Consider the following 24,750-nt stretch of genomic DNA (forward strand, 5'->3'; position numbering starts at 1 on the left):
TCAAACTGGGCATCGATACCTGTGCCAGTCTACCCTCCAACTTCGTGTCAATGGGCCAACTTGAGCATTTGTTTGCTCTCTGTGTCTATTTCTGGAGCCTCTTAAAAAGGTCAGTCCCGAAGTGTCCATCCAGTGAATCTGTACCCCCTTATCTGTGCTCAGTTGTGCTGGCAGTCATCTCCGTGCTAGAAGATGGATCCCCCTTGGCAGCAGAGTATCTCCTCATGTAAAGCTGTATCATGTAGAGACTTTTTTCCTCTCTCCTTGTCAGATTCTGACAAACACATCAGCAAGATCAGCATGCAGCAGCGTTACCATACTATTCCTGGTGCTCCCTTCTCCTGCCATTCTCCTACAAAGATGACATATTATCTTTGCATGCTTCCACTTACTCATCTTCTTGTTACCTGGAGTTGTACTTGGAGGTTTAGGGTTCTGTAATTAAAGATTACAGCTCAAAATCAGTCTTCTCTCAGCTCTCTCGAGTTCTCATTTGTAGATGTGCATTTTTTTCAGCTCTTGACAATGTAACAGCTTCACAGATCAATGGATCCCCTAAACAAGATAATATCACAGCATTCTACTCATAGTTTTGGCAGCAGCCACCTTCTTGAGGCAGCGACCCTGAATGCACAGGAAGGCAGCTGTCATATTTCTCATCATTCTGAGATCCCATACATAGCTGTATAACTTACACTCTGCAGAAAGCCACAAGCCCTGAACTCTTGCATTACTGGAGTGACCTGCTCAAGCAAGAATAAACGCATCTTTCAAAACTTAGAAAAAATGCTGAGCTACCTGAAAAAATACTGTAATAGATACACTTTGCAGATGCTGCTGCCACGAGGGAAACCCAGATCTTTTGCAAGACTGCTGAGACAAAAGAAAAGATCAAGAGCAGTCAAGGAAGTAAGTTCATAAAGCCAAAGCTTTACAAATTGATTGCTGCTCATGTAAAGCAAGATAGAGGGAGAAAATAATTTATCTTGAAGACTAGATGTATGAAATCCAGTAATTCAATATGCAAAGTCATTGACCTGAAGACTAACAAAAACTTTTGCTTTAAGCTGTGAATCAGTAAGGATAGCCTGGGTATATTAGTTTATCGTGAGTTACCAATATAAAGTGGCTACAAAGGAAATTCAAGTACAATCGCAGAATAACTGAGAAGAGATATTCTCATAGAGAAGTGTGGAAGCATTAAGGCTACTTTTCAAGGTATCCGTCAGACCATCTGGAACACAAGGCATGATTCTGGTCAGTTCTGTTCATGAAAGATGAACAATGCACTATGGGAAGAAAATGGCTGATAGGAAGGTGAGACTGGATTGTACTCCAAAAAAAGGGAGGGGACTACACACACAAGATATTCAACATAGTAAGGAAGTGATAATGTGTGCTTTGTTTTCTGAAGCAGGTAGAGCAAAACATATTCTATATATGCTTAAGAAAATAGTTCTTATAAAATACCACTTTTAAGTGCAAATACTAAGAAAACACTACCTTCACAATGAAAGCATTCACCTCTTATCTTACAGTAAGCTAATCAGTTGGGAGTAAAGCAAGAGGTGATTTACTCTTAAATTCTGTATGGCTATTTATGTAAAATTTTTATTTGTCTCAACACATCACCAACTTAAACGAAGGATTTTCAAGCAGAAAGCATCCTCACAAAAATATGAAATTTATGTATCGTTAAGATAATGAAGCAAGAGCAAAACAGATTGAGCTATACTAAAAGACTTAGAGCTTGTAAAAATTAATGCCATGCCTACAAACACACACACAAGAGTAAAAACTTCTTAGATGGCACTTATCATTTAAGGATTTTTTTAAAAGTGTGTCTGATCCCTTCCTGTCATTCTAGATTGCATAGTATTTATTACTGTCATACCTTTGATATTACCTTGACTTTCTATTGTCTCATTTTTCATGTTTCAGTCTAGCAGCTCTCTCTGCAGTCAACACTGGCATAGGCTTAGCTCTGCATCAATCAAGTGTTTTATTAATTCTGTTTCTTCATTTTTAAAATAAAGGCAGTAAGGTAAAAAAATAAATGAGGCTGGTGGAGGGAAATAATGTCAGGCTAATAAGCATATTTCATTACTTAGCTATCAATTTTGTCTTTGTCTTGAAAAGTTTGCAATGAGCACCGAGATGGGGGTTGGTTGTGTACGAAAGCAGTAGAGATGCAAGAAGTACAGGTACTAATTCATAGTGAGAAGAATGGTGGAAAACGATGTTCCCATTCTAAACCTGGTCCTGTTACAGAACAAAGCAACCCATCAGAAACTTTTTACTTTTCAGGTTCTCATTCTGGAGGTCTTGAGAAGTGCACATCACCACCTTTGCCTCAATTATCACCTATTGCCAAGGCTAGAGAGAAGAATAAACATGGGCATTTTTAGAGTAAATGGAACTATCCCGCATTTCACATCTTGCTCTCAACACTGTTTATCTGTGACACCTGTCATCATTAGAACACATACCTTGCATCTTCTTTTAAAAGGTCGCTGTACTTTGGTCCAGAAGAACGGATGTTAAAAGGATCAGAATTATCATCTATTTCAAGAGCCTCAGCAAGACGCCTAAATTTGAGGGTAGGAGGGAAAAAACAAAACATAACAAAAACACAACCAAACAAAAACAAACATACAAATCCTGTCAGCCTCCCAAGCATGTTGTCATTGAAGAGTAAAGATAAGGGTTACTAATACAGATGAACAGCTCGCAAAAGATAGTCTGTACATTTGAAACCACTCATTTAGGAGTTTTCACTAGAATATTCCAGTGAGATCTCAGATCACTCAATACAGATCCCTGTAACACAGGAATCATCTCCACATTTATCAGTTCTCTAGGTCATGCAGGAAAGGCTTTTTTCCCACATAGCATTAACTTTCCGAACCTAGACTTCTTCTGAAAAAAGCAAGCGAATTCATCGCCCACCTGTTCCTCTGAAGAGCTAAGCATTCTTCATCACACTGCAACCTGAATTATGAAAGAAAAATACAATTAGAATCACTGCTGTTACTCATACTTTTCAAATTGTAGCTTTGTTGGTGTCATATTGTTATCACAGCCTAAAGAAATAAGGAGAGTGTGTGAGAACAGTTTATTGTATTAGATCAGATAATGCAGCTACAACCAACCAACCAAGATGTTTGAGCACACGAGCCCTTCTCCAGGTCTTGAACAGAAGCTGTAATTACAAAAGCCATATAGAAGCTGAGAAAAAAAAACAGCTTCTGAATTAGGTTTTATTATATTGGTAAATTAGATCATTTGAGAAAAAAATGCAACTGATATCAGCATTGAGGGGATGCTAGGAAGGATAGGAAATTTGCAAAGGAAGATGTGACAAGGTCACATCAGAAAAAATTATCAGTCAGGGAAAACAGGAAAGTTCGCTATGCATATGGAGGATTATGATTCACCATAAAAAAAAAATATATCAGTATTTCAACTGAACCCACAACTTCTAGTGTCAGTAGAGTTATGAATTTAATTTTTCTGTCTCATCTTTGAAAGGTATTTTATAATTTTAAGGGATTAAAATGTCAGAGAAGGATCAAGAGTTCTCCAGAATTTCAGGGTGGCAGTTACAAAATTCTGCCCTTTAGACTGCTTAAGTAAATTGATTCTGTTGATAATAGTTCCCTTATTTCAAACAATTAATTTCTCCAGGGGAAACTGGTTCATTCAGTGACATGTATTATGTTTGGAGACACAGAGCTATAGGATCCAGAACTTTTGGTGCTTTTCCTCAAAGAAGGCAGAAGAAAGATAACATACTTGCACTCCAAGATCAACCTGGTACTGTTTAAATTCATTTGCTTTAAGAATCATTTTCTCCTGCTCTAAAAGAGGATTGTAGCCAATTTAGAGAAGCTACTCTAGGACTGACCAAATTTGTCACAAAAAAACACCCCAAGCCCTAATAAGGAAACCAAACTAAAGTATAACATGTCTACAGGCAGGACCAGAGAAACAAAGAAATGAATTCTCTGCAGTTTGCATAAAATATTCTGCTATTGTAAATGAACAAAGCAGATTTGTAAGTTACTTTGACAATTAACTAGAAATTTAATAATAAATATTTTATGTGCCACCATCTCTTTCCCGCCCTGCCCTGGTATTTGGTAGATGAGAAGAGTGGGGAAGGGAGAATACTTCCTCTGGCTCTTTGAATAAAGGCTACCTGCCACAGTGCAGATATCATATTAGGAAAGATTTACACAAAGAAAAGTAATCTGGTAATTTCAACTATTCAGGGAAAGGGCACACAGTCCACACAGTACCCAAAGTCTGTCCACACAGAAAGATGTGCGGCAGCAACTACAAGACCATTTATATTACACACTACAAAGGCTGGGACACGAAGAGACACACTGGTGTCTGATTTGCTCTCCTGGCAAGTATACAGCTGTTATGACAGACTTGCAGCTTCAGTAGCTGAAAAATTCATCCCTGCTTCTTCTACCACCCCACACCCTCATCTTCGCCCTCCAAGTTCTAGCACTGCCAAATGGTTGCTTTCTTTAAAGAGTGACTTTTTTTTTTAGAAGCTGAAGTTGGCTTCATATTGTTGAGTATATTTGTATCTGGTTGGCACTGTGATACAAATAGGAACGAAGTAGTTGAGGCTCTATCTGGGTAAAGCAGAGATTATTCTACAGTAATTCTAGAGACAAAAATTAATGCTTATATTGTACATTTTTGAGTATTCAATTAACTGAAACAGAGTAGGCTAAAAGACCACTCAATTATTGTTTCCTATTTGTTGTCTTTCTTATACCATGCTTATACAGTACTAATACCACGCTCTTAAAGTTGCGTGTAGGAATCAGTACAGCTCTCTCTTTTACCTTGTGTTTTCCCCCCATTTTCTTCTGAAGTATGACACTGGCCCAGCTAGAACAAAGCTGAAGACTGGGATGAGCAGGTGCTCCCATATGTCTTTTCTGGTGTTAGTTCATCTTGTATAGAGTTAGAATTATTTCAGTGTAGAAAATTATCCAGAAGGACTTGGTAATTATGTGCTCCAGTTTCAGAGACAAACAAATAAACAGAACAGAATGACCAGCACAAGGTCTTCCAGTATGCTGTGATATAGGAAGTCATGAAGCAACTGTATGTGAAATTTCACTATTTTGACTTTACACAATATAAAGGAAGATTAGATTTTAACACACATAACAGACTGACTCTGAAATAATCAGATTCACAATTAACATAGGAGAGATGGTAACAGAAAATAAAATAAAAGCAGAAATTAGGGACTTGAAGGGCAAAGACTTCAGGAAGTCAAGTTTCTGACAGAAGGATGTTGTAGAAACTTGACAATTCCTTATAGAAATAATACTGAAAGTAAAAAGACAAGCTATTCCAATCCTGAGGAACATCAGGAGGAACAGACAATCAAACTTAAGTCACAAGTCTTTTTGTGACTTAAAAGCAGATTTGCAGTGCCAGCCAGAATGAGAAGACAGAAGAGCCAATCAAACTGAGACAGAAATGTAAGAAATCTAAAAAGAGTAATACAAAAATATTGTAAATAGTAAGATGACAACTAGGGGAAAAATATGCCCTATTAATCATCCAGGAATGAATGCTGGACGCTGAAACAGGATAATAGCAAAAAGTTATACTGTCTAGAAATCTGAAATAATCCAGAGGAACTCTAAAGGAGTTTGCTGGGTAGAAAGAAACTCTGAAACCACAATTATATTGTTATAACAACAAACCAGCCAATGACAGAGAACTCATTCTACATGAAGGCAAAAACATGAACTGCTAAGGAATTGCAAAATACTCTTTTAGCAGTATTGTTACAGTAGAGTCAGGCTATTTAAAGTCTTCCTCTTTTAGCTGGGATTTTGCTCATGATATTATGCATTTTCCATGTCGCCCATGTTTCAGGTACACACAAGAGTACAAAATATGTTTCTACATGTATCTCCTTACCTGGCCTGCTTCATTTCTTTTTTTGTAATAAGCCTACTGATTTCCACTGAATCCCCAAGCTGTAGATCTGTTAACTTAGTGGCTATAGATATAGCAGCTATTCTGAAAAAGAAGAGCGTTAGATTTCATTTAAGGAAACACATAAACCTTTGAAAAGGTGTATGAAGCTGCAGGTTTAGACCTCCAGGTGGAAGAAGTAAGACAGACTGACCATTTCCTCATCAGATTACAGAATGGGACTCTAGTTCCACATCACCTAGTTCCAGGAGTCTAATCTAGCCATGTAAATTAAGGAAGTTACTGTCTCTCATCTACCTCAAGCAACTAGGAGCAAGACTAACAAATGGACACACTTCTTCAGGGAATTTTTCAGAGCATCAATTCTAAGCAAGTCTAAACTAGGCAATGCGATTACTTTTTCTTCTCACCTGCTTAATATTCAAACTACAGCTGACCATATAGCTTTAATTGCCTTTTTAATTTTTATGTGATCCTTCCTGAACTGTGTGCAACTGAAACCTGTAAAGTGAATTTATAAAGTACTTAGAAATTTGCTTAGAAAATATGGATGATACAAGTCATAAGGAAAGAACAAAAAAAGCCTACTGAGACTGTTAGAATTTTCTTTCAATAACAAGCCTCTCCAGTCTGATCTTCTTGCTAAAATTTCTGTAACTAAAATATATAGCAAGTTTTCAGTGAAACAACGCATGCCGTTCTCAAACAAAACCCTGAAAATGGAACATTCTATCCTCTGAACCATATTTTCTGTTAAATTCAGATAAAAGGATATGTTTATCCCTATGTTTTGCATCACATAGAGAACTGATTATCTATCAGGAAAGAGGATAATCATATTACAAAAAAAACCAAAAAGCACAGAGAGGCACCATCAGCTTCATATTTATCAGGTGGTGACAAAGTCTAGGTAATGGGCCATTGGAAGATATGACATCATAATTTGTATCATGTGTATAGTAGCACATGCCCTTTCCTGTTCCCTTGGGCAATCTTTCACCAGCATTCACTGACAAAGCTCTGAGCTGTTTTATCACTCCTCAAACATTTTTGAGAAAACTTGGATACCCCATTAACTTGCTGACCTTTCCACAGCAGTATTACAAGAGTTACTTTGTTGTACTTGGGGTTTTGGTTTTTTTTTTGGTTGGTTGGTTTTCTTTCTTTCCCAAGTGTACAGATGGTGGGAAAAAGCTGAACCTAACTCCCACAAAATCAGAACACTATTTAATTTTTCAGCAACCTGAACAGTTTGAGTTACACAAACTTAGCTAGCATTAAATAATGCTTTTGTTAATATCACAAGGGCCAAGAGTAATTTGTAAACAAACATGAACACATTTGAATGAACAGATACAAACACTTGCTTTAAACTGATTATTTCTTTCCCTTCCTCTTGACTTGGTCTCCGATTAGATAAATACACATTTAGCTTATGCATGCAAGGACTCTCACTGACTTCAAAGAACCATTTCCTTGAATGATTACTTTTGCAGTGCCTGAGCTATAGAAACAGTGGAGAAACAGTGCCTGAGCTATAGAAACAGCCTTCTAAAACTTTGGACTTGTAATTACATTAATGATAAGCTGGAAGGTAATGAAAAGCATGTATCAATTTAAACTGGTATTTCAAAGTTGAGTCAGTCTTCTGATTTGTACTCATAGAGATAGATCTTAACAAGAAAAAAAAAATTTATTCTAAAAAAGAAAAAATTATCACCACTCCTGTAAGTCTATCTTGCATTCAACTTAGTACTGACTACAACTGTTCTTAACTGTTGCCGATTAACACATTTTTCTCCTTGTTTTCATTAGGTACTATTAAGCACCTATTACGTAGATGCTAAGCCATCTTCTGTCAGAATTTTAATCTGGGCACTGTTCAGTAGGAACAAAGCAACATATCCTAAGATGGGCTGGTATCAGGCCCTCAAATAGCAGTTCCAAATAAAACAAACATTAGGAAGCTTTCTTTAAAAGACAGGAAGAATCTGTGACTGTGCTCTGCTATCAGCTGGGATGCAGAGAAGAACTCGGGTTGCATATCAACTCTCCAGATTAATTTTTTTACTCCCTCTCAATCACAGCCTCACAGGAAGATTTTTTTTATTATTATTATTACTAGTTTGCTATTTTCATTTCAAGAAATGAAAAGCCCTACTTTTTTTTATTTTCCTTGTCCATTCCTTGCCCTCTCTCATATGACAGAAAGAAAAGTCAGTTTAGAAATGGAATCTGGAGACAAATCAATTGCAATAAATGGATTTGGGTAGGACTTGTTTTGCATATTAAGAACCAAGATTTAGATGCCAAAGCTCTCCTGTTTAAAATTAGCTATTTCAGAATGACTTTAAATCACTGTTTAGCTTCCATCATCTGTATTGACTACATTCCATCACACATTAAGGGAAACAGACAGCAACTCACACACGGACTGTAATCACCTACATTCAGGAGCCTGAATCTGGAGCTGCCCAACTAGTCTGTATCTAATTGCTCTACGTGAGTAGAGCAGAGTTCCATGGATAGGAGATTCAAGCTTTGCACACTACTACAGTTAGACTAACAGCAGCAAAGAGGAATGTGTTCTAGTACAGCATAACTGGTATGAAAGCTCAGGGGAATACAAAAAAGAAACCATATGTGAAAGTACCAAAAAAAAAAAAAGAAAAAGCTTGTGAATTAAATATATTTAGTCAAGCCTGAAATTCAATCAAACTGCAAAGAAGTAAGCCCAGTAAGGAATTAAAAGAATTACTATAGTACAAACCTTTGATATGTATTAGATGCTTCTGAGCAAATCATACTCTCCTTTCTTCTTCCACATTCACACTGAAGATCAACCTGTTGTAACACAAAAGAGAGCAGCTTTTTTAAACTTTTGCCTTTTTACGGCCATGGAGGGGTGTGAGGGAGGTAAATTTATTCCTTTAAAAAGTCACATTGTAGTGGAATAATTGCTAATTAAAAGTGAGGAATAGTTTTGTTGTTTTTTTTTTTTTAAATCAGTATTTTAAGTTTACAGAAAAAATGTCATGCTGTCAATATACAAACATGTCATTTTTTTGTTACAACTGTTATTGGCTGATAATTAAACCATACAATTCGTCTGTGAATTTTCTTTGGGTATGTAACCTTTGCACAGCAGGATGTTGTTGGGCAGGGTGAAGAAGGATGACATGGAGCCATACAGGGATGATTACAATATAGCCTTGGGATAGTACATGGCTGTTTACACTCTTCATCTATAAGACATTCTCCTTTATGACAGATTCTTTTACATTTGTGCATTCCACATTTTAACATTTGATTGCAGCGAAGTCCGCAGGAAATGTCAGTGAGATGACAAGGAATATTACTTCGCAGCTGGAAGAGGGGAGGAAAGAGATGACAACTGTAAATGAGAAGTTATAAGTACAAATCTCAAAGTACTTTTACTGTTCATACCTTCAGTTAGCACTGTCCATGCAAGAATCATAATACTAAAATAACTTAGGACAAAGACTGAGTTTTTCTTTATGTCACAGCCCAATGTAGCAGTTGGTCTGAATGCATATGGCATAAAAGATATCCTTTTCTAAATTTAATCACATGAAGGTCAAACTCCAGTAACATATTCCATACCAAAGAGGTCACAAAAATCTAAGCCTACAGTCCTAGAACATTTAATATTCCAAAACATTAAGTGTCCAGACTTACTTCATGCTTGCCCATACACCACTTCTGAGTGAGATAGGTACAGGGTGGACATTTCTCCTCACTATGACATGAATGGTACACTGCAGTCACAGAAATACAGAAGCCAGCACAGTTTTATTACCATACTTCAGTCAAATGCATTAAAGGAGACAGTAAAGACTATTAAACATGAGTTTGCATCTCGGGACTACACCATTTATGGGAACTATGATGCTTCATGCAAGGATAATCTGTTCTTTAAAGTACTCTAAAAATTATGATGGCAGGTTTTTAGATTAGTATTCTTCCATATTTTCTAAATTAAACAGTAGAGCATTTTGTAACTTCTGAGCAGGGTTATACTATCAGACAGAATTTGTCAGAAAGCATATCTGTTTGACCTGTGCTATATTTTTGTCATCAGCCAATGTAATTCCAAGGAGCGTAGAAACTGTTAACTAGATTATCCTACTGTTTCAATAGAGCACTTAATCTTTGGAATATAGCATTTAATGTGTTGTAATTATTAATAATGATTAGAAAAAAATCTAGTGCTCTTACCAGTCAGAAGTACCACTACTAGTATTCATGGCAAGTTGTTAGTTGGCTGTCTTAAGTGTAGACTTTTGGAAATATTCACAACAACTGAAAAGGCATCTAATAAAAAGCATATTTTCAAGCAGACCTATGTACGCTTTCCTACATTTTCATTAAAAAAAACCAAAAAACCCCAGCAAAACTGAATGGCCTGAGTTACCTGGATGATCACAGTCATGTGGCCTGGTGCATGTTTTTTTACACTCTGGGGGTTGAGTGCCACAGGGGACAGGGGGGTAAATCACAGATTCACCGCAATAACAAGTTAACTCGTCAAAACCTGAAAAAAAACAAGTCAAATATATCCCAATGGCTACATTTATTTGTACTTCTCCGCTATGAGAAATCTTTAAATAACATGCAAGTCTTTTACTCCAGCTTCGTTTTTTGATATTAAGGACCACTGTAGTGAATTTATTAGCTTTTGTGGCTCCTACAAGAAAACCGCACTATTATCCTTCATTAGGAATTATTTGACACTCTGACAGCAGCATTTTAAACAGATTTTAAACTCTTACACAAGATTCCAAACCCCAGTGATAAAATAAACCAAGGAATAGAAATACTTATATACACCATCCCAACTAAAACATGATGAGTCTGTCCTCATAGGAGAGGTGCTCCATCCCTCTGGTTGTTTTTGTAGCCCTCTTCTGGACCCACTCCAACAGGTCCATGTCTTTCCTGTGCTGAGGGCTCCAGAGCTGGACACAGTACTCCAGGTGGGGTTCTCACCAGAGCAGAGTCGAGGGGCAGAATCACCTCCCTTGACCTGCTGGCCACACTTCCATGGATGCAGCCCAGGATACGGTCAGCCTTCTGGGCTACAAGCACACATTGCCAGCTCATGTACATCTTTACATCCACCAGTGCCCCTAAGTCCTTCTTGGCAGGGCTGCTCTCAATCCCTTCATCCCCCAGCCTGTACTGATAGCAGGGGTTGCCCCGACCCAAGTGCAACCCCTGCATGTGGCCTTGTTGGACCTCATGAGGTTCACACATACAGACTAACACAGAGACAACTGAACAACAAGATTCACATAAACAGAAATACCAATAGCCAAGTCCTCTTCCTCCTCTCCAGCTCATAAGGATTGAAGTTCATTAGTGAGAGGACACATATACACGCACACAGACGCTGTAGATTCACATGCACACCACATTCATGGATCTCATTAGCACAGGCTCTGCCTAATATCTGCAGCTGGACAGATCCCTTACGCAGTCACTGGCTGAAACCTTGGGTATTTCCAGAAGTGGATCTCCTCCTACTAGCCAGTCAGTCCAGCTTTGAAGGAAGTTCATTAGCAAATCATCCAGACATACACAGGCACACAGAGGCCTGAAATTAACAAGGGAATCGGACATACACCCTGGTCCCTCCAAGTGCTAGCACCCAGACCAAGGGACCCCTATAACTTGTGATCCCATTCTCCAGCTGCTGGGATATGGTGTAAGTATGTCTGGTGTCTCCACTTGCTCTCATAGAGACATATTTCCTCACAGGATCTGCAGCCAAGTCTGCAGTTGCTGGCACTTAGACCTCTCACACACAGAACAGAGAATGAGATTACACTGAGAGATATTAAATCATATCCTTAATTAGGACATGATAGACAGTTGCCATGAGGTGCACAGGGCTCTGTCAGAGAAGTGCACTGACCAGCAGCTTCATTTGAGCAAATGCTGCCTTTTATCTCCCCTTCTCTCCATTTTCCAGTGCATCCACCTTGATTCCTCCCAAATATTTTACCAAAATAAATTTCTCCCCATTGGTCCCAGTTTAGCTACATCTGTACCTAATCTGCTATTTTGGCTATCATTAGCTAGGTCATCCCAGCATCACACAAGTACCTAAGTTCTGCTGGCCTTGCAATATTCCACTCCCAGAAAGGTTCCAAATACCTCCCTCCTCCAATTATGTGTGAAGTTCAGTCATCTCTCACCCTTAACATCTGTGAAATCCATCCATTCCTCATAGTGCTATCTGAAACTTTTGTCAGCTTTTCACTGTGTTTTTTGTTACATTCAGAAATTTTGCATGTCTGGTTGCTTTTTATAGTCTGTTCAGTCAGTTGAATCTCAGGCCAGGTCCTAGTCATTTGCCCACGCATCTTAGAGCGCAGCAACTAGAAAGGATTGTAATTTTTGTCTAAGGAGACTCAATTACAATAAACAAGCAAATAAGAATGCTGGGGAGAATAAAACGTTAAGAGTTAGAAGGAGGAAGTAGAAAAACCTGAGAAGTTTCAGAACATCCATGGATTTTTCTATGGAAAGCAAACATGGGAAAGAGTAGGGCTTTTGTTGTTCCTCACTATAGGTCTTGAAACAACCTATAACCCTCCAGGCTTCAAAACCACAAATGTTCTCTGGTCCAGGAGGATGAAAGACCAGAGACCAAGGTCCCTGGAAGACCCGAGTGTTAGACAGCTACACTGGCCGCTTGGTATTGATGAAGTGATAGGTAAAGAATCTTAACTCTAATGAAGGTTCTTTAGCTAGCACTAACCAGGATAATGGTGAGGGAGTGCAGAGAGGTCTGATCTAAAGAGTAGAAATACATCATCTGACAGATTTTTAAAAAGCTGTCTAATGCTGCCATCATTTATTTTCCCCAAGAAACGTATTGCTGTCTTGAAGTAGACTGGATGTGTATAAAGAGATCCTGGCACAGAAAGGGACCTCACCTCTTAGCACTGAGGAAATCACACTGGAAAGGTAAAAGTGCCTGGGAAGCACACAGAAGTGTAGATGCACTCTAGTACTGCATGTTGATGTCAGCCCTCACCATTCTCAGCAAAACCAGTAGCGGAGATGGAGGCAGGGACAAGAAATCCAATCTAATGAGTGGCAAGCAGCTTGCAGCTGACCATGCCACAGCACACAATACCATAGCTGATGCAGCCCAACTGCAAAGTCATGGCTAGACAGGTGAATCAAAGACAATGATGGGCTACTTAGTGCAGAGAAGCATTCCCTATCAGCTACAGGGTCAGAATCACACAATGTATGCCTCTGAAGTCTCAACTATCAGCATCCATGGAAAGCGGGTAAAAAACCTTTGAAGGTACTGCTTAGCTCATTTACCTCTGGACGGATTCAAAATGGGAGGCTTCAGGGACACAAAGGTTTAAGCTAAATGATTATAAGTATCTGGTTCCTTGAGTAGGTAGCTGTTTTTCCTGTGCTCAGGAAACAGCCTCGCTGCCAATTTCAGCACTGAAGCTTGACCTCTCAATTGCATCACCCCCAACAGTGGAACAATTTACAAGGGGAGGCAATCCTCAGGTCTCTCCAGGCTAAGACAGGCACCTGAAACTTAGGTCTGAGAGTGAAACACAATCCTCAAAAACACTGCAGCAATGTGGAGAAGTTTAATGACCTTGAAGATCAAACTCATGAAATCCAGGGGGGGGGGGGAAATCACTGCTCAAAAATCTGTGTGTTCTGACTCAACTAGACCACAAGTTACTAACAGGACCTCTGAGATGTTCAGATTACTATTTTGCTTTGTCAAGAGAAGTGTTTGGACACAGAAACATTTATTTTTTTAGAAAGGTACAGTCAGCATGCACATCATATTCATAGGCTATTAAGACATACTACAATGCTATTTCAACCACAATGAGCTTTAGAGGCTCTAGTACCTTCTCTTTTCCAGGATGTTTCCACAAAAAGTTGGTCTCCATAAAAATGGAGGTCTTTGACTATGTCCATATCAGTACTGTCCAAAAGACTGTATTTCATGAAAGCTCAAGTGGAACTACAGGTGAATATTTATATTCCAACACTCGCCCCTCAGTTTTACTGTAGATTACAGCAGATGCGAAAATAAGCCTAGAATTTGCAGCTGTAAGACTTAATGATGACCGATTTAAAGAAAACTTTCAAACTTCTTAAGCAAACACTGAGTGGAAGGATGGATACAAGCTGAAGAATCCATTAAGGGCTTTTTCTGCCCAACTTTCAAAAACTGCATTTAATAAATAGCTTATAATTTCTGTGATAAGCTACATCTACATAAAGAAAGGGGAAAGATATATTAAAATATGAGACTCAGGAAAAAAAAAATAAAACTGCTATCACATATGAAGATGTTCCAGATCAACTAAAGGTTCTGCTGGCAAAAGGAAACATAAAAGCATTCTTCTGTCTGCTTCAGGCCAAAACCCAGAAAATTTAGTATTATCTACCTATTATAATGGTGAAAAATAATCAACATACGGTCCCCTACACCAAGTGGTAAAAAGGAGTTGTAAAAAAACTAGTATATTCAGCTGGCACAGCTTTTAATAGAGTACATAGTCAAAAGCTATTGCACCAACTTAAATCTTTAAATAGTTCGGTATTAAAAATATTTTAATAGTTCAATAAGAAAATTAATACATGCTGGCTGTAAATCTATTTCTAGCAATTCAGTACTAATTTTCACCATTTAGAACATAAACAGAAAGGCTGACACATGACTGACATCTCTTACTTCTTCAGGTCATAGAATCATTAAGGTTGGAAAAGACCTTTAAGATCAGCAAGTCCAAGCATCAACCCAACACCACCACGCCCACTAAACCATGTCCTGAGGTGATACATCTACACGTTTTTTGAATGCTTCCAGTGATGGTGACTCCACCACTTCCCTGGGCAGCCTGTTCCGATATTTGACCACTCTCTCAGTGAAGAAATTTTTCCCTAATACCCACTCTAAACCTCCCCTAGCGCAACTTGAGGGAGCTGTCTCAAACCCCTCTTGTCCTATCACTAGTTACTTAGGAGAAGAGACCAACACTCACCACACCACAACCCCTTTTCAGGCAGTTGTAGAGAGCGATAAGGTCTCCCCTCAGCCTCCTCTTCTCCAGATTGAACAACCCCAGTTCCCTCAGCTGCTCCCCTTAAGACTTGTGCTCCAGACCCCTCACCAGCTTCGTTGCCCTTCTTCAGGCAGACTCGAGCAACTCAATGTCCTTCTTGTAGTGTGGGGCCCAAAACTGAACACAGGATTCAAGGTGTGGCCAAGTGCCAGTGCCAAGTACAGGGGCACAATCACTTCCCTACTCCTGCTGGCCACACTATTTCTGATACAGGCCAGGATGCTGTTGGCCTTCTTGGCCACTGCTGGCTCATGTTCAGCTGGCTGCCAACCAGCACCCCTTTTCTACCTGGCAGCTTTCTAGTCACTCTCCACGAAGCCTGTAGCATTGCATGTGGTTGTTGTGACAATCTTGTGACAAACGGTCCTGTCCAGAGAAAAATCACTACTGTACCAAGCTGGGAAAGTCTGAATTCTAAGCAGCTAAGCAAATTCTACTACATACTTCAAGATCTTTAAGTTATTACATTGTTAAACAAGAGTTCCCTTAACTTAGCAGTTATTGTTCTAAACTGTTTTCCCTTGCATGATTCCTCAAATTTTTTAAGTGATTGCTGGATCAACATACATAACTGAATATATTTTCACTGGAATTCAATTTTAACTATTAAAATCCAACACTTAGTAAACTCTTCTCCGTCATGAAAAAACATACAGTCAAAGTCAACTGCATATTCTTCAGGTTCTGGTCAATTTGGATCACGTTCTCTCTCCAACTCTGAGCAGTTAAGTGAATAAATTTCTATAATAAATAAGAAATAATATACTCTTGCACATAACTCACTTGTTTGCCAGCATGTTTGACAACTGCCCCGATGACAGGGTTCTTCACATCTATGAAGCCCACAGTTGAGTTTACGGCCACAAACCAAAGAACACTTATGTTCTGTGTCCTAAGGGAAGGCAAAAAAGAAAATCGGAATTAAACTATAAACCCCATTGGTTTATTTTTCTCTCTGAGGTCATAATCTACTAATTGACAAAACTGTACAGTGGAAAAAATAGCCTAGGCTAGATCTATACAGTTTTTCCATCATTGTATGGATACACAATTTTTAAAGTGGATTCTGCATTGACAAAAGCACCTTTACCCCGATTTAACTGCATTTAGGCTGGAATGTGGTTTTACATTTATAATGATACCCATAAAAAAAATGTTGTGAAATAAATGCACACACACAAACTTTTTGAGCATGATCAATACTGCAACCAGAGACTGAAGATGCACAAAAACGTAAAAATACAAAAGCAAAACAAGTCTTTTAACATCAGAACCAAAACCAAACACACATCACAATGAACAACTTATAAAACCACATGCAAACTTACCACACAGCAAACTTCATTACACTTGTGTCGTCCACATGATCTTTTCTTGTTGCATCGCTTGTCACACATGAATGTAATAGCAGCTATTAAAAACAAAAAAAACCAAACAAACAAAACAAGAAACAGTCATGACTTTTAGGTCTTTGCTTATGCTGAGAACAAAAGCTGCAATCACAGTATTACGCTAAGGCTGTTGCAAAGCATAGTCTAGAACAGACTAATACAGACTAAGTAAGCAAGAAAACTTTCAAATTACTTGCTCTTATATATTAATTCCCCATGTGAGCACTTGGCTTCCTTTAAACAAACCTTTGTTCAGAAGGATTTTGGAGAGCAGAATACATGAAACTAGTTTATTTCACATTAGTCTTTACACCATAAAATCTGCACAGTATAACACAGAATACAGGATATCCTGATACACTGGAGTACCACAAACATCCAATTTAAGACTGCTCAAATTGGTAAGACAGTAAGAGTCAGATAAATACAACTACTGCTGATATGCTCATGAAACTAGTGTTAACAAAGAACATCCTTATCACCATCCATAGGTATCAAAAGCAATCATTTCTGGATTCTGAAGAGCAAAGTCTTCATAGACAAAAGTTCAAATTATGAAATATGCTTATTACTACCTACCTTATGTATCTTGTAAATAAGTACCTCAGTATGACAGGGGTCCATCAAGTAAATATTTCAGAGAAGTGAATTTTGAGATGCTACATCCAGAATACTAAGACATGTCAAATGGGAACTCTCTGCCAAGCTCAGATGCAAAGACCAGCAGCATACAACTCTGAAGCAGAACCAAAGCTTGTATTTCTCCAGGAACTTGGGCAAAAGCAGAGCAAAAGCATTCTTTGCATCTGAGCTGTGCAAGTTGACCCAAAGATACACAGGATGCTGGGGGTGGGGGGGCAACCTTCTGACTATAGCAGGTGGCATAAGAAACTGTTCAAATTGAAATAGACGACTGGAATCTTCAAGATCAAATACTGAAGTCTTTCCTTATGTAAGAGACAGATAGAAATGAAAGAGTTATTTCAAACCTCTTCCCAAAAGTAGCAGCATGTCAAGAAATGACCAACTTGGCAGGGAAGTATGGATAAAAGAAGCAGTACTGATCAGATGTTTGCCAACTTAATCAAACCCCAAATTAATATGAGCTGTGTATTGTTTTTAAAATAATTTCACATTATATACGTAACATAACATTGTACCTTTATTTCTGAGGAGAGCACATGGGACTTCCTAGGAAACAAACAGGGAGCCATTAGGTCAAAACAGATGAAACAACTGAAACTTACTTATCCAGAAAACACCTAGTCACATGATAAAGAAAGAAGCAGCACTCCCAGTTTCCATACATATAGCGAAACATATATAAACATATACAAAAGCAAAACAAAAGGTGGAAAAAAAATCCTCAAACCTTAACACAATACTTTTTCTTCAGAGATTCAATACCAATTAAAAAAACTGTAGTTTTGTATTCCCCACTTAATTAAGCAGATAATGCTGTGACGTGACCAGAAACAAGTTTGTCCTAAGAAACCAGAAACTTGCATGGAGGAAACCAAAAGCGCTCTCCCAGAGAACACTGACAGAGCACATAAATTTGTGCCCTGACAAACTGTCCCAAAAAGTCTGACTTGATTAAAAAAAGAGAACAAGAGAGTGAAGCCAAGTCTCATGATCAAAGAGGTTTACCTAGATTAAAGGTCTCAACATGAAAATAAAAGGTGATGAAAAGAACATTGTTGATCGACTACCTTTAAAACCTTCAGTCATCACAACTTTACATTCTGAGCTGTCATTACTGAGCATCACATTTTTCATGACTGATTTAAGTTATCACTGTAGTTCACTCATACTTTTTCAAGAAGCAGCTTTCAAGTGTCTTGAAAAGCTGTATAAACTAAAACCCAAACTTCACTACTTTGTTTCAGGCCTCAAAATGAAAGACAACCTGAAGCCTTCTACCCCATAACTTGCAGCAGAAAACTATTCCAACCTCAAGAAAAGCCTCAGTCATTTTTATGTACTTATATATTCAGAAGCCCTCTCTACTTATAGGTGATATATAACAGGTCAGAAAAATCATCAAGGTGCCTGTGATAGTAGCCAAATATTTCAAAGCTATGATTACAGAAAGTAGCATAGCTTGAAAAAATACTAATAATTATATAAAAATTGCTGAGAAACTGCTGGGTCACTATATACATGTACAAAGAAAGGGGACCAGTAAAAGCTTCATTTTCTCTGAAAAAAATTCTAGAACAAATCCACAAGCTACTACTATACAGTTTTAGTAAGCTTTTTAAGTTAGGCTACCTTTCTTCTCTCAGTTTACATTACTCGTGGTAAAACTACCATTCTTTGTGCTATATAAATACTGCAGGATAACATAGGACTCTGCAGCCAGCTTAAGCAAACAGTATTCTGTGTAAACTCTTCAAAAATACTTCAAAAATTGCCTTCACAGTAAGTAGCCTATGTTAGCGCTTCACAGTTTAATCTAGTTGGCGTCTAGCAGTTATTACACAATGGAGGTTCTTGCAACTAAGGAGCACAGCACCTCTTATACTTCTTAGCTTTCCTTTCCTCAACTACTTCAGCTCCTCTTTCCCCACAGCTTTAAAAAACAACAAAAATAAACTGTTTCCATGGTCAACCTTTATATGCTCACCTTTTTTTTGAAGCCACACCTACAATAAATATTTGACGTGTGAGAACATGGTCTACAGTCTCCTTCATGGCAAAGGCTTTCACATGTATGAACAAACTCTAGCAAAATGAAAATACAAAGATTAACAATTAATAAAAATTAAAATCCATGACCTGGAACTCAATATTTATTAGGAGCACCACTGGTCAGAGATGTTGCTGCTTATGTGCAGCTGGGTTTCCAAACAAATTAACTATTTTGAGTTAAACATGCATAAAATTTTGCTAATATTTTCAACTTTTTAATCCTGAATCTACAGACTAGACTTTCAGGTCTACAATTAACATGTAAAAATATTTAAAATGTATACGTTTTCAAAGAACCTATAAAAAAAAATAGTGTGATACTATCCTACCAGGAATTTTAAGGAATTTTTTTTGTTCTTTTTCAGCTCAGAAGAATGACTTACTATGCATACCTTCATATTTTACTTACTAGGTTAAATGAAATTCAACTAAAAGCTAAATTACTCATTCCCATTCTCCTTGTTGTCCTTGGACTGACAGAATGGATCAGTCATTAACAAAAAGCCCTCGTCTTGACAGCATTGGTTTCTCTCCTCTCTAAAGTCTAACAAATCTCATAGTCCATAAAACTGGAGCTTCAGACAATCTCACAGTTAAATACATTTCAGTTACCTAATGCACGCACTGAAGTGTCAAATTGCTTCTGCACATAACTTACTCCAACTTTCCAACACTACTTTTTACTTCATGACCCTCTTACAGCAGCAGGAAATCAGTATTTACTGGATGCATATGAACAAAGTCATTTATCTCTACCAGTCACCACATGAAAGTCAAAGATCTAGGCGGGCTTTTAAAAAACATCAGTACATATTACTCTCTGGGAATTCCTGCAGCCAATATAGGCAAGGTACATGTAAACAAATTATAAAAGGCTAGCTAGGGTTAGTGCTTTCTAGACAAATGTATTTCCTGATATTAAGGTATCATGACGAACAAACAGCCAGACTGCAAGCTCTGCAGTGGCTTTTACACTCAGTTCGGTTAAAACCCAAAATCACTAATCAAATATTTATTCCTTGAAAGGAAAGAGTTAAGGGCCACTCTTTTTTTTTTTTTAAACAATGAGATAATTTGAATACTCTGATGCAGAAAGTTCTAGTTACCATAGCTACCACAGGAAAGAGGTTTGCCACATGTTTTTCCACATGATGGGATAGGGTCTGTGCATATTTTACGTTCAACACATCCTAACTCCAGTAACTTGCTGAGAGGAGTCTGACCACAGGGACAGCGATACACTACTTGTGGAAGTCGTGGACAGAGCTGGCAAGGCTGAGGATGGCATACTTGTGTACAGTTGTGCCTCCCACAATTTAATTTTCTGAGGGGAAAAAAAAAAAGGGGGAGAATTATCTAAGAGTATCATGATCATGAGTGGGATTAAAGTTAGCTTTTTTGTGTTCAAAAGCCTAAATTATAGTGACCTTACTTGCCACATATATTCTGACATGAGAAATTCCCAAATCCATCAGAGAATTCTTCCTTTGTCCCACACAATACTTCTTTAAAGTTGCTTCCACAGTAACACACTGAAAGAAAAGCAATACTCCATAAAAAACAACACAAGAGAAAACCAGTGACAAAACACCTCCAGCAGTACAGCAAATACAAAAAGGTTAAATGGGAAAAACTGTTAGTCAGTTTTTAGAAGGATAATGAAGTTGCTCTTTAGATTTATTTCAGCAATAGAGGATTCTTGGTCCTACAGAAGCTGGAATTCTTGTTTTATTTGTTTTGATAAGGCGATAAAAACTAAATGGGAAGTACTATCTGCACAAAAAGCTTACTTATTAAAGCAGTATACAGAAGTTAATTATTACCTTAAAAGTTGGTAAAACTACCTTGCAACGTTCTATATAAACTATTTAACAAAAATTTATTTGTATACTGGCACACATACTTGGACAATTTAATTTCCATTCAAGACCAAGTTTAGAAAATTTTAACAGAAACCATGAGTAGCTTGTTGCAATATGCTTTCCTATATCTCTTTCTATTCTTCCATGTACTATTTAATCAAGTCTCAGAATTATAGTAAAAGATTAAGTAGGATCATAGGATAATTCAGGTCAAAAGGGCCCACAGGGGATTAGCTAATCCAAGCCCTCACTTAAAGCAGAGGCAGCAATGAGGTCAAACCACATTACTCAGTATTTTATTCAGTTGAGTCTTGTCTTGGAAACTTGGGGGTTTTCAAGAGTTTTTCTTCATAGCTAGTTTCAACTTAGGCTCATTGTCTCTCATCCTCCCCAACCATGCACATCTTGTCTCTGTCTTCTTGATTACCTCCTATTAGCTATTGAAAGGCCACCAGTCAGCCTTCTCAAGTTAATGAAGTCCAGTACTACCAGCCTGTCCTAAAGAGGGCACATGCTCCAGCAGCCTAATCATGTTGGCAGGATTCTTTCTAGTCATGTTCATATTCTTATTTAAATATATAGTGATAGTGACACATTTTCCATTTTTTAAATATTCTAACAATATATTTTGGTTTTGTTAAGTAGAAGTGAAGCACTTGCCTCTTGGTACTCTTTTTTTCCACCTTCTTGTTTTCATAGTATAGAGTGGATATACATAAGGTATTCCAATACTTACCTTGCTGTACTGTTAATTGGCAAGGTGAACATTTTCCTGCATGGCACACTTGAGTACAGCTGTGCTTACCACAGTTTAAAGTATTTCCACATACATTAGAACAATGTATTTTTGTTGATTGGCCACAGCGAACTGAATGACTGTAGAGAAATGACACCATAGTCAGTCAACTACCTTAGTATCTATAGAGCATTTATTAAAACAGAAAATACTTTTTCAGTAAAATGTCAAAGCCTTTGAAAGGGACCATAAATTATTAATGAAAGAGTTTTTCGGAAATAATCCCCCCTATTTTTCCCCCTGCTTCCCCTCTCCTGCCCCCCTAAAGTTGAACACATCACAGCAGTGAGTCTACATATTTTTTTTTCCATTTTGTTGAGAGAAAAAGTGACAGTACAACTTGAACCTAATGTATGGTTATACATCATGCCAAAAGAGCAGAAATTTCTATTACAGACATCTTTCCAAAGACTTAAACCTTCCTAAGTTGACTGAGCACAATAAAGATAGGGATGTGGGCCTTCATAGTGAGTCAGTAGTCTATAAAGAGTTGGGTTTTTTTAATTAAATTGGTAAAAAATTGTGACAAAACAATAAATTCTCCTCTTTTTCCATTCTGGCTGGCCTCATACAATGGCTATAAAATGTACATTTGAAATAGTAACTTTAAAACACCTTAAAGTCAAAAGGTGCCATACCATGCATCTTGGATGTTAACACAGTACATATGAAAAAATGCTATTTAGAAGCAAGTTTGTACATTAAATGTAGTATTACAAAAACCACTGATCTGGTGAGGTGGCTGGGACCTGGGAAAAAATAATAAAGCAAAGTTCGTTGCATCCATTAAACTTTTAAATGCAAGGAATAGCTAGAATAAAAAAGGAGGTGATCTTACTATGTAAAATAAAATTCAGTAATCTACAAAAAAATCTGTTTTTCTACTGAAGACAAAGTGCTTTCAACTGCACATACTACCATAGAAATAGCTGTACCTTCTTTTGAAAAGTTAAGATCACTTAGATCTTAATTACATTCAAACTTTCAGCAATAGTTGTTAAAGTCTGAAAACCTTTTTCTAGAGCAAGAATGCTAACACTGAAATAGTTTTTTGTTTGGTTTAGTTCTGGAGATGAGCACAGGCAAATATTCTACTACACAGAATCAGTTCTAGGTAGCTAGAAACAGGGACTCTAAAGACTCAGAACAACTGACTAAGATCACAGATACAGGTCAGTATAGCTTTGCTGTTGGCAATGACACTATATGCATCAAAAATTCAAGGAAAAGATACCCTTCAAGTCTGGTATATACTACAGACTTCTCTCTCGCTACTGGTACAGCTTTCTAGAAATGTACACATTATTTTTGGAATTATTATTTCTGGAATGGAGTAACTCAATGTTATGTTCTATTAAGATAGAAAAGGTGTGAACATTTTTCTACTTCTTTCTCTGTATCTTTTACAAAATAAAAATAAATACTAGAATAGGATTTCAAAATCAAATCAACTCTCAGACTGCTTATACAATTCAGCTACATGTACCATAAATTGATTTTAACACAGACTCTATTATATGTTTTTCTTAAAAGATTAAAAGTAATTGCACTTTTTAAAAATGTAAAATTCCCGAAATTGTTTTAGTGCACAAATAAAAGTTACAGCTCAGAAAAATTTTGTTCTGTAAAATTTTAATAAACTAGAAGAAAGAAAAATGTTATTATATAGACTTTTAATAAACTATTCTTATATAAACTGTTGTTTGTATAATAGAAGCATTCTCACCTTGTTTGCCCACATTCACACGTTTTTGTTACAAAGGCTGGGCATGAAGGGCAAGGTCCTGGATGGCACAGGCTTAAAAGTAGAGTCAAAAAAGCAAATAAAATTGTAAAGTTAACTTTAGCTTTTCTACAATCCCAGAGAAACAATCCACCAAGACCCAATCCAGAGTGCATTACGAGAACATTATACAAGCCACCTATACTCCTGCAGGGTATAAAAGCATTAACATGAGAAAAAAAAAATTAGATTACAGTTGCATAAGCCTCAAATGTCACTGATGAAGGAAAACTTCAGTATTCCTGCTGCTGTCAAATCAACAGTACTACTAACACATTCCATATTTTGCATTTCACCAGCAGGCATGCATCAACTCAACTGTGTTCACTACTGATAACACTCAAAACAAACACCACATGTCGAAACCATCAACACATTTCTTTCTTCAGAGGTCCTAAATAGATTAGAGACAAAACCTTCTCTATGAATTTCTTCTTTTGAGTTAGTGGTTTTATCTTTGAACTCAGCATTTCTAACACCACCCATAAGAGTTGTTGCTCCTCTTCCTGTAAGGCAACATGTAGGAGATGCAGCAAGTCTGCCTCAGTTTTCTTTCTTACCATCAAGTGCAATTTCCTGTGAGTGTCATCAATGCCAGTCCTTTATGTGATTATCAGATATCACCGCCTATTTCAAGAAACTCTAGATGGTCCCTATCTGCATACAAGACCTCTGTCGGGCACAGACAAGCCCAGGCTTGTGAAATTATACTTAAGTAACTTGTCTGCACTCTTCCTTAGCCCTCAGTTCCCTTTCTTTACAAACATAGCAACTCTCATGTGGAGCAATCATTAATCAGCAGGACTGACCAGCCCAGATGTCCCAGCCAAAAATAAAAAGAAACCACCAAAAACACAGGCTACCCAATTACATGGTAATTCCTAAATTCCCCAAGTACAGTTGCTATGCAAGCACTAATTAGTACAGCAGTTACTATAGTCATATGCAATATAATTGAGTCATGCCAGCATTGTCAACAGTGGTCTGGCTCTGTTCTTCCCCTACCATTCCTTCCAGTTAACAACAAGGCCTAATCTATCGCTCAACTTACGCCAGCTCTAACAGTAAAGCCAAGCCATTACACGACAAA

The 24,750-nt window shown here is 37.6% G+C and overlaps 1 protein-coding gene across 1 annotated transcript in view; it reads right to left on the minus strand.

The window, feature by feature from the left end:
* The window catches only part of NFX1 (nuclear transcription factor, X-box binding 1), a gene marked incomplete at both ends in the record, with an annotated part of 65,847 nt that overhangs the window by 17,502 nt on the left and 23,595 nt on the right, over positions 1–24,750 (minus strand). The window contains 15 exons of the mRNA XM_082015571.1: positions 2,490–2,588; positions 2,950–2,991; positions 5,968–6,069; positions 8,756–8,829; positions 9,121–9,351; positions 9,685–9,764; positions 10,421–10,540; positions 15,918–16,026; positions 16,463–16,545; positions 17,686–17,716; positions 19,155–19,252; positions 20,326–20,543; positions 20,652–20,751; positions 21,818–21,957; positions 23,604–23,675. Of these exons, the coding sequence (XP_081871697.1) occupies positions 2,490–2,588; positions 2,950–2,991; positions 5,968–6,069; positions 8,756–8,829; positions 9,121–9,351; positions 9,685–9,764; positions 10,421–10,540; positions 15,918–16,026; positions 16,463–16,545; positions 17,686–17,716; positions 19,155–19,252; positions 20,326–20,543; positions 20,652–20,751; positions 21,818–21,957; positions 23,604–23,675 (1,599 nt within the window). The remainder of the gene's footprint in view (positions 1–2,489; positions 2,589–2,949; positions 2,992–5,967; positions 6,070–8,755; positions 8,830–9,120; positions 9,352–9,684; positions 9,765–10,420; positions 10,541–15,917; positions 16,027–16,462; positions 16,546–17,685; positions 17,717–19,154; positions 19,253–20,325; positions 20,544–20,651; positions 20,752–21,817; positions 21,958–23,603; positions 23,676–24,750) is intronic.

This window comes from Phaethon aethereus (assembly GCF_964289735.1).
Source record: "Phaethon aethereus genome assembly, chromosome: 2".
Lineage (NCBI taxonomy): Eukaryota > Metazoa > Chordata > Aves > Phaethontiformes > Phaethontidae > Phaethon > Phaethon aethereus.